This window comes from Ceratina calcarata, unplaced genomic scaffold (assembly GCF_001652005.2).
Source record: "Ceratina calcarata isolate Rehan_Ccalc_2016 unplaced genomic scaffold, ASM165200v1 scaffold607, whole genome shotgun sequence".
Classification (NCBI taxonomy): Eukaryota; Metazoa; Arthropoda; class Insecta; order Hymenoptera; family Apidae; genus Ceratina; species Ceratina calcarata.
In genome coordinates this window covers 7,243-18,055 of record NW_017177313.1, presented here as the reverse complement: position 1 = coordinate 18,055, position 10,813 = coordinate 7,243, and the positions used below count along the sequence as shown (strand labels likewise).

Sequence of the window (10,813 nt, the reverse complement as noted above, 5' to 3'; positions counted from 1 at the left end):
GGAATTATTTAATTATCGTTCAGAGGTTTAAGAAGAAAGTTTGTTCCGACTTTTATAGAAAATTTAATGGCTGCACCTTTAAATTTTGATATATATTTATTGATTTATGGAATTATTTATGTGCTATTTTGATCCACACTTTTTCATGCAACTTGTACACCCTGTCCCTAAAAATAGTGCAAAATACGCGTTTGCGCCATTCAATACTACGTAGCTAATTCTCAGATAATCAACATGAAATTCGTTTTAATGTTTAATTTAAGGTACATTGCAAGGCATGTTGGTCCTTATTTTATTCAGAATAAATAATCAATCTTTGAAATGAAATTAGCTAAAATCCAAAATGTAGTAAGTACGATTTTTGTTTCACATTGTAATAGTGCCTGAGTGTGACTTTTATAGAGTTCAATGGAGTGTACATACATGTCATTTGTTTTCAGTCATTCTCATACACTTATATATCTCGTGATCCACCTATCAAAAACCGGAACTAACTTGCTGGACAATCCATCCAATCCAATATTTGTTTTTCTTATTTTATTTCAATAAGGGTTATTTTATACAGGTATAAAGATATACGTACTGGTTTGTTAGATAGAGTTTCAAGGCCTTATGGAAAACCTCTTCCGTCATGGCGTGGGATATCATTCGGACAACAGAACCAGCTGCAAATCATACAAATAGGTATTTGTGTTTGCTGTCGAAATAAGTACAATGCAATGTGGAAATTATCTGTTGAAAATTAAATAAACTGGCAAGGAATTAACAGCACTCATAATAAAGAGTATGCAAGTGAATGCTGCTTGTACTAATTTTTGCAAAGCTTTTCACAGTCACTCCGTGCTATTTTCTAAGTTGTATGCACATTGGTGGAGAGTCTATTAACAAGGCTAACTAATAAAACATAATAATGTTTACTCAAGGCTTATTTAGGATTTATATTTCCTTTTTCACGTTATTTTGTTGTTTAACAACGGGCTTTACAATCCCGTATAGAAATTAATGAATAAATAATTTGTGGAAGCATTTATTATGATGTTATTAAAATATACGCACCTATCATACGTTTATCATAATTTTTAGTTCACAGACTGTTCATAATGTTTAATAATTGATAAGTTATTAGAAAGCAATGCTATCAATTTATTCAGACTATTAACTTTCTCGCTTTGCTTGCGCTTGTTAAGCCTGCGTATTTAATAATCCGGCCGTATTTAGAACGTCTTAACTGATCGATAAGAATAGAAAACATATCTCGCTAATGAATAAAAAGAAAACCCGTTGCTAATTTAATACCTATCTGTCCCCGTGTTTCTGTTTAACTGATGTTAAACTAAAACCATCGTGACTGCATTTACTGTTCAAATTTATGTATCTACTTGTCTTTTTATGTATCTAATCGAGATTAGAACGATGTCTTTTATTTCTGTTCTTTACCTTTCTCGTAGACGATGCTGTCAGAGAGCACAAGGATTCTTTCAGGGCTGTAAACGTCCATATTTAAGGCACGCATCCCCGGGAGCGCGTCAACGACCATCGCGCTCATCTGCGTGCTCTCCACAACGAACACATCGTTCAATCGCAATTCAGGTGCTATCTGAATTTTGTGATTTCATCATTAGTTGCTATATTGAAAATTATATCTAAATGTGGTAGGTAGTAATAACTGTAGAACATTTGATTTTCACAACTCGTTCTTTAAACGATACTGCAATAAATGAATTCTGTTCACGTCACAACTTCTACTCACTGACTTGTTTTTCTATTATGTTAAATTGACATGTAAAATTATAAGAAGATACGTCAGTGTGTGAAAATTGTGCCATCAACTGAATTGGCGTTTAAAGATGTTCAACTCAACGGAATTAGTGTTTGATAGTGATAGTAATCATGGTAGAAACACTTAAGATAGTCTTCCGGTGGTACCATTTTCTATCATGTTATAGCATCTGGCAACGGACACGTGTTCTTTTAGGCTGTCGTTTCTCTATCTTAATTTTCTACTTTGTTTAACATTCTTCATTGTGAGCTAGTTTCGGTCGCTAAGTCTTATCTCTGTTTATTACTCTCATCCGTGATTTTACGCATGTTTCTTTTCCTTTTTTCCATCGATGCTCTTCATCTTTTCAACGACTATCATTTCTCTTTTCTACCCTGCTAATGAGGTCGACTTTTCGATCTCGTCAGTCGTGACCAGATAAGAAGTCGAGACACTTCGTATCATAGTGTGTACTGCCGAACGTTCGTATTCAATATTCATCAAACATATCACCAAACGGCGCCTGTTACTTTTTGTATAATGCACGTACGATCCCACAATGATAAATTGGCATGTAAAATTATAGGAAGGTACGCTTAGAGATAAATCTCTATGAAGATACGTCAGTGAGTAGAAATAGTGACATTCACTGTATTGGTTTGTAAAGATGTCCAACTCAACGACATTATTGCCTGACAATGGTAACAATCATGGTAGAAATACGTAATATGCGTTTTTCCGATGGTACTGGTCTGCGCATTCCATAGGATGGCCATATCGAGAAATGACTACTTGTTGTGTTCAACAACAAAAACTGATTAAAACGACAAAAATGCCAGGCTGCGCTGTTAAAAATTATAATGGTTACTAGAGTGATAATATTAAAATATTGAATATTTTCTATCATCGATTCCCAAAGGATCCAGCGTTGTAAGAACACTAGTGCGATGCTTGTGACCGAGAAAAGACCAATTTAAAAGCTGGTAATTCTTAAAAGTGTTATAAATTTTGTAAACAAATTGCCAAAATGTAATTTAGACTTTACAATTGCAAATTAATTTTCATTTTTGATGCTGCTTAATTTCCCTCCGTCTAACGCAAAATACAGATAATGAATAAAACAATATGGCAGTTACAAGAAAGAGCATGTGTCTGGCAGTTCCAATCAGCTACACAATAATACACCTTATGTACTTCCAGCATGTTAGCAATAGCTGAATAAAGAAATGACAATGCCCCAACATTTATAAGTACCATGTCAAAAAAACATAGCGATAAAAGTCAGTTTTAAGAAAGATTAGAGTATCGTATTTACTTTGTGAGCAATGAAGTATTCGAAATAGTTGGCGAATCCCTCTTTCAGCCAATGATACCTCCACCATTTCGGGGTAACGACATTGCCGAACCATTGTTGAGTAAACGCGTGAGCGATGAGCGTGAGTATGTCCATTTTCTTTTGGGTTGTGCTTAAAGCCTCGTCGTAAAGAAGAGATCTTTCTCTGAAATGGAAATTCGAGTTCAGAGGTGTCCAGCCTCATCGTTAATGATTAGAGTCAGCGAAAAGTGACCATTGTAACATCTATACTTTTTATCTAACACAGTATTACATTAAAACATTCTATTATTTAAATAATATATTTCCTATTATAATACTGTAGGTAAATGTACTAGCCGTTTTTATATCTATGTATTTACTTGAATGAATGAATTTCCAGAATGACATCTATTTAACCCTTTCGCTACGAGTGCCGACTATAGTTGGCATCCACGCGACGTCCCCTGTGAATCGATGACTATAATCAGCATCAATTATGTATTAAATATGTAGGGTGAACCACGAGTCGTAAGCAGTAGAGATTACTCTGTTATCAGCAGTACAATCGAAAATGTTTTCATCAGGTATAACATGGTTTCGAGATAGCTTTTACGTGATTACAGCAAATTTTTTGTCAACTCTTTCCTTTCATAATTTTTCAAGATCACCTTCAATTTTTTGCAAACGCACCTATAATCTTTTTACGCCTATCTATTAGAGGATTTCAAGACGAATTCGATAAGTCTTATAACATAACTTTCATGTTACTTTAGGTGTATTTTCAAAAAATTGAAGGTGGCCTTGATAAATCATGAAAAAAAAGAGCCGACAAAAAATTGCTATAATCACGTGAAAGCTCTCTTGAAACCATGCTGTACCTGATAGAAACATTTTCGATTGGACTGCTAATAACAGAATAATCTCTAATGATCACGATTCGTGGTTTACCCTGTATAATTATAGTCGGCAATGTGCATATTTTTTGGCGTGGTATCCCGTTCAGTGGGACTACTTCAGCGGAGCGGACTGTCGTAGCGAAAGAGTTAACGATTTAGTGTAAAATAAGTATAATAGTTGGAACGCTGAATTATAAGTAAATACTAAAAACTTAAGAATTTAAACGTAGATAATGTGCAACACGTTCTATCAGGATATTAAAGAATCAACCATTATTAGTCCTGCGGACTTTTATAAAAAAAATGAAACATTTACATTGTCAATTTAAGAAATGATATCCAGTTTGAGAATTCTTTCATCCTCCGAAAATCAGACGCATTCTTTATATTTCTGGCACATTTAATTCTTCTATGTATGCGTAAAATTTGCAGTCTATTAATGAGAATTAGATAGCATTCTGCGATTCGATCGTACAATTCGATTAAGTGATACATTACAAGGAAAGGAGAATCACAAGTATTTTTTTAATTTGTTACTACGAGTTTGCTTATTTCTGTACTGTAAACGATCGTCAATCCCATCGGGAAAGCAATTTGTACTTCGAATCCGTCATGTCAGATCGATACACAATAAAACCCGTTGCACTTTGATCGCGATTTCATTATTTCTAAGTACCTGTAAGTTACGAGGCCCCAATTCTCCATGGCAGGGACTCCGAATAAATTCTGCACCGAGACCTGATCTATTTTGTCTGGCATGTACGTCTGGTACGACATATTCGTGTACAAATTCAGCTGTTCTAGAAGCTTCCTACCCATTTTCAAAGCGTAATCAGTCTGATTTATCGCGCTCGCCTTCGTCCATACCCTATAGGTGAAGTTGCCGACTTTATCTTCCTTAAATTGATAATCGCTTATTGTGAATGCTACCAAATAAGTAGACATGACTGGGGTTTCTTTGAATGTAGTGATTATCACGTCACTTTTTTCTTCTGTTTTTAGTACATCCATATTAGAGATCGCTTTCATCGTCTTATTGTGCATGATACTGATGTTGAATTTCGCCTTGTACATGGGCTCGTCCCAACATGGGAACGCTTGTCGAGCGAACGTCGGCTGAAAATGAGTCGTTGCTATGTACCCGCTGGAATGGAAGAAAAATTGGGTTTTACTTAATTCGCACAGAGACAGATAGTAATTTTTCAAAAAAGACAAAGAATCTTCTGTAATGTAACTAATTATCTCTCGTATGTGACATTAAATAAAACGCTTAAGGTAGCTCGCTATTTAGGTAACATCAAAAGAGGCTAATTTTAAAATAACAATATGAAGTGAAAATTTCATTATTAAATGTATATTATCATTACCATATTTATATATTTTAATCTTATATTATAAAAAAGTATAAACAAAGTAAACTAAACAACTTCTTATTTACGACTGGGGCGATGATGGAGTGATAAAAGTATTATTCATTGGCTTTGATCATTATTATTTCGTTCTTTTCCACAGAAACCTATATTTCTCTTTACATCATCGCATTCCCTGTAAGAAAATCTATAACCATCTATTTTTTTATTGAAAACTTATATGGTATGAAATCGTACCAGGCATTTATACAAAAGTTTCCATAAGCTCCCGTGTTAAAAATAAGATGTTTGTAATGCATTTTTTAAACAATTTTCACGGAAACCCTATATTTTCTTTACGGAAAATGAAACTTCGAAACTTTCACTATTGTTTAGTTCAACTTGTATTAAAATCGTATATGTTTTTGCAAATTTTATCGAGCTACCTTAAGTACATCACAATGAAAAGTAATTAAGAATCAAATAAATGCTTTGACTTGACACTTTAAAAGAATCAAAGAGTATCTGACAAAATCTGAGTAAATAGGAGGCAGACATTTCTTGATGTCACAACTTAGTATAAATACAGTATGTTCCATTTGTATTCGTACCTATTTCAGAATTGAATAAGTTTCTCAATATTGGAATAAACAATTTAATTTTTTCGGAAAGCTTAGTTTACTGTATAAGATAAATAAGCCGATTTCTATTCAAGTCCCAAGTTTTACTCATTGATGTATCTCTATACATATAATTTGTGGGAGTGCAGGATATCCACGCAAGCCATGTAGTTGACCAAAAGAATGTTTTACGACAGGATCAATTGTCAACACCTGGCTTATAGACATTCGGCGGCGTGAACTAAACTACTTATCGTTACTTTTTAGAAAGTGAGCGAGGAAAAACAGAAAAAACCCACCTCGAGGTGCGAGCGGCTGAAACAGTAGTGCATGCGAGAGCGTGGCAATGAGAGCATCGCGAAAGAGAGAGTTATTTGTATTTTAAGTATTATTCTAGTTGAATATATATCTATTATTAAACTCTTCCTTGCACCCGATCACACAAAATTTCCAATTCCCACAAATTTTATATGCGACCTTAAATTTTTTGAAATACATTACGTTGTCTCTTTTCTTCCATCCATCACGAATGTTTTGTTGCACATTTAATTAAATGTTCCAATTTATATTCACTATTTTTCTATAATTTTATATGTCATCTTAAAATGGTAGAAACATAAGCCAGTGAGTACAAATTGGGACATAAACAAAAATTGGGATATTTACCTTAATGTGTAACAAGAAATTGTTATTCGCCGGAGTCTCCACGAAAATTTTGAAAGCTGCTTTTATACAATACTTATATGAATTTGATTAAAAGTAGTAATGGTTCTCTTGACTATAAGTTAAAACAGTAGCACGTACAGTGTCCCAAATAAATGTATATACACTTTAAATAATTATGAAGTCGATGTTTATTCAAGTACGTTTCATTTTCAAAATGTAATAGAATCTACATATATTATTTAATAAAGGTATATACATTTCTCTGAGACAACTTATAAGTATTTGAAATTATGCAGATAAAGAGATATTTACGCCAAATATGAAAAAAATTAAGAAGCTCGTTTTGGAGTTATACCAATTTAAAGTCAATATGTATTAATGAAATGAAGTTACATTAAATTGAATAAAAATAGTGTCAGAATTTTGGAATTCCCTACAATAGTAATTAATTCTATAATACTAGCTAATTACCCGGCGTTGCCTGGGTGTTTATTTTCCCAACCTTCTATCAGGCAGAAGAAATGAGAGATTAACGCGTTACATATCATATATGTCAACAATGATCGATTGTATTTATACGACTTAGCTAATAGGAAAATAAAGTTTGTATACAATTTAGAGGAGAACTATGTTCGAAAGCCAGCTACATTTAATCTAAATCGATAAACTTAAATTGCTTGACATCTGTTAAGAATTTTGAAGAAAGCATAAAAGCAAAAATTGTAGAACATGAAATATTCTGTAACTTTTATTGCAAACGTTAGCGATATTAACAGAGTTACAGCAGATTTTCAAATCACGCTCTTCTCTAAACCTTGCCCTTCTCTACTGCGTGCAAATTAAATTAAACATATACTATAATTTAACTCTAGTAACGGAAATATGTGTATATGTCAAATTTGTAAAATCATTATAACCGGTTCCGCCGTTCAAACGTAATATTGGAACATATATATACATACAAGAACATATAGATACATACTTCTATTTTTAAATAGATCATACATATGTATATATGAAGCCAACAGTATTAAGCCAACAGTAAAATAGAATAAATAAATTGGATAAGATAGAATTGACAATGAATGTGTGATGGACTGAATTGTATATGCGTGTAATAGAACCGATAGTTTGTAAAATTTAGAATAATGTAAAGTAAAGTCACATTCGTAACTATAAGACTGAACAAAAATGCACACATATTATGAACATATTTTAAACAAAATGTTGAATAAAGACTAGATCTTGAGGGGTGCCAATGCAGGAGGAAGTTCAAGAAAGCATGTAAATGTTAAGTCAAAAATGAAAAGTGGATAGTTCTAGCCCATATAATTAAGATAAATAAGGCTAGATATTAAGAATGCACAAAGTTATTTATAATTAGACAGCTAACCAGATATGTACGAATTAAATTACGATTGTCCTATAAGAATATATACATATATCTGAAGAAATATAGATTTTGCATGGACTGAGCAAGTCAAATAAAAATAAAAATATTAAGAACATATTTTATCAACAATAATAATTAATACTTAGAAGATAAAAAAAGAAATATTGTTATAAATTCACGATTGACACATGCAAAAGCTCTAATTCGGTTAAAAGTTAGATACAATAATAGTACCAATTTTCAAAATACAGAAGAACCTAATAGTTAATCGACTTCAATAATTATTTTAGCATGTTTCACTCAAAATTCCTTCATAGCATAGTCGTAAGACGTATAATTTTTTGCAGAGATTGTATAGCTACTAAAACCTTAAGTTGTTTGATCCAACATTAACAACATAATTCAGTTTTGAAATGTGTCCGAATATTAATCATCATTGTTTAAGTTCAGTAAAATGAAATGGAAATTTATTTTAAATTATATATATCCATCAAACACTTTGAGTTGATAGTTAAAAAAAATCAAGAATTAAAGTATATGTCCCAATTTTTATTCAAACGACAATATCTACTTATTTTTATATTATTTTAAAGTAATATATAAAATTATAATAAAATAAACCAAATGAAGTAGAAATTGTAACATGAACAGAAATTGAGATGTAATAAATATGAATAAATAGAGAATACAATAAGAAATATATGATTCAATAAATCAGGAAATGGAACAACTCATAATAAATAAACTGTAGATTTTATACATTTATAGCAAAATTTACGAATAAAAACGTAAAAATATGTATAGTGGATAAAAATGCATAACATAAGTTTTACATGCTTGTAAGACATTATTATTAAGTACTCAATGTGTATAAGGAGTCGCAAATGTCGGAACGAGAAATTTTCTCGGGCTTAGGATGGGTTCTTGAAAATTTCGTGATTTTCGAAAATGTCGAGATTGTCAAGAATGTTTAGGTTTCTCGAAAACGTTCAAGAGATAATAATTATGGTGTTCTATTTCAAATTTTTATACGAAAAGGGTAATTATTATTTATTTGGTATGTTAATTCCGCTTTATTTTCCAACCTCTATTACTCTATAGTAACATATGAAATAAATAAATACCAGAATGAATAAATACATTTTATAACATAATTTTGAAGAACACTTAACTTATCGAAAATCTCACACCCCGCTTGATATTTTTGGGACTCATGATAGTAATCGAGTCATCGAAATTTGAAACATGAAATTCGGAAATGCCAAAATTCTCGAGAATTCGTTTCATCCCGATCAACGCGTTCTCGATATTTTCCGGTTCTCGTACATTTCTACTAAATATCGTTCCTTAAATTGATACACTACAACTTTTCTCGTGCTTAAAAATCCGAAATATTATATAATTCCTCATTGCCTAATCTTGACAAGAATCTAATTAATTATCATTAAATTTATTTTTAATTCAACTTAAATCATTTAATATTGTTGTCTTCATAGAGTATTCTATTTCTTATTCCCTATCTTCTTTTCAGTTTGTATTATACATAAATTTGTATTGTAATTACTAAGATATTGTTATCTGTTTTTTTTAAGTTTATACTTTTGCCATCTATTGTTAATATCTCAAATTTGTCACATTTCTCTTGTTTTCCTTTATATACTCCAAAGAGCTTATGCTTGTTAATAATAATAGTAACAATAATAAAGCAGCCTTACGTGATTTTGCCACCTTGTATGACCTTGCTCCTATAAAATCCTTTCATGTCCTCGTTCAAAACTGCCAAGTATTTTATCCGAAGTGAGTAGTGATGATCCTTTAGAAACTGGGGTATTATCGTGATGTTCAGGATCTCGTGCTCTTTGTCCTCCACGTATTCATTTTCAAAGACCTCAGTTGTATTCAAATCCTCGAACGTAACGCCGTATATTATCATTTCCTTTGCGTTCAATATCAAGTTACTGCTCGTAATCAGGGCTGTTAACGTGATATCCACATCACCCCAAAATATAGATCGTGACAAATTAGGCCTAAGGTACAATTTGTATGCGGTCGGTGTTACAATGCCGGACGGCAGCCTGAATTTCGAATATACTGTCTCGTCGTTGGTATTTGCGAGCAGAAAACTCGTCTGGAAGATCCCCAGGACGAGAAGAAACGGTACGAAGGTTCTCGCCATTTTAGATTCGCTGGCCACGTTCAGTATCCAGCATCCACCACCGTTTCCTAATTTATAATTGCTGTTTAATAAATCAGTATTACTGCCGAGAACGCCTCAATTTCTAACATCTTGGACCGTCGGGCACGCGATATTTACTAAATTACTTTCAGCGGTACATAATTGGTAGCCGCGTTTAGCATATGTACAAAAAAAGATGAATACGAACGAGAAACCGTACGCACACTACGATAAATTTTCGATTTTTGAACGAATTTGGAACTGTCATACTTATGATTTACAAATATTTATCGGTGCTGAGTTAGAAAATAATATTTTTACAGTTAATACCAGTCGGAGAATCGCACGATTACAAATTCGACCTCCTTTTCGTTCTGTTCGATTATTTTGTGAAATCGTTCGAAGTATAATAAGTAATTGGCTTGATAACGTACCTTGCGAACAAGCGAAGACTGAAATTCGACTAGCGTAACGGGTGTATTTGCACGTCGGCGGGCGACGTACGACAGACCACATTTACAGGTGTCCCTGCTTTATAAGATGGCTGCGGTGGGGCAACTATTGAAATATGCTTGAATTTCTTAAGGACGTTTGTCAGAGATTTTGAAAATGTTGAAAAATTCTGAAAAAATTATATGT

General features: G+C 32.6%; 1 protein-coding gene across 1 annotated transcript in view; it reads right to left on the bottom strand.

The window, feature by feature from the left end:
- LOC108629995 (aminopeptidase N-like) overlaps window positions 1–10,813 on the bottom strand; it is a 19,417-nt gene that overhangs the window by 4,792 nt on the left and 3,812 nt on the right. The window contains exons 3-6 of the mRNA XM_026817737.1: window positions 9,714–10,221; window positions 4,647–5,114; window positions 3,075–3,258; window positions 1,438–1,597 (exon numbers count right to left, since the gene is read on the bottom strand). Of these exons, the coding sequence (XP_026673538.1) occupies window positions 1,438–1,597; window positions 3,075–3,258; window positions 4,647–5,114; window positions 9,714–10,221 (1,320 nt within the window). The remainder of the gene's footprint in view (window positions 1–1,437; window positions 1,598–3,074; window positions 3,259–4,646; window positions 5,115–9,713; window positions 10,222–10,813) is intronic.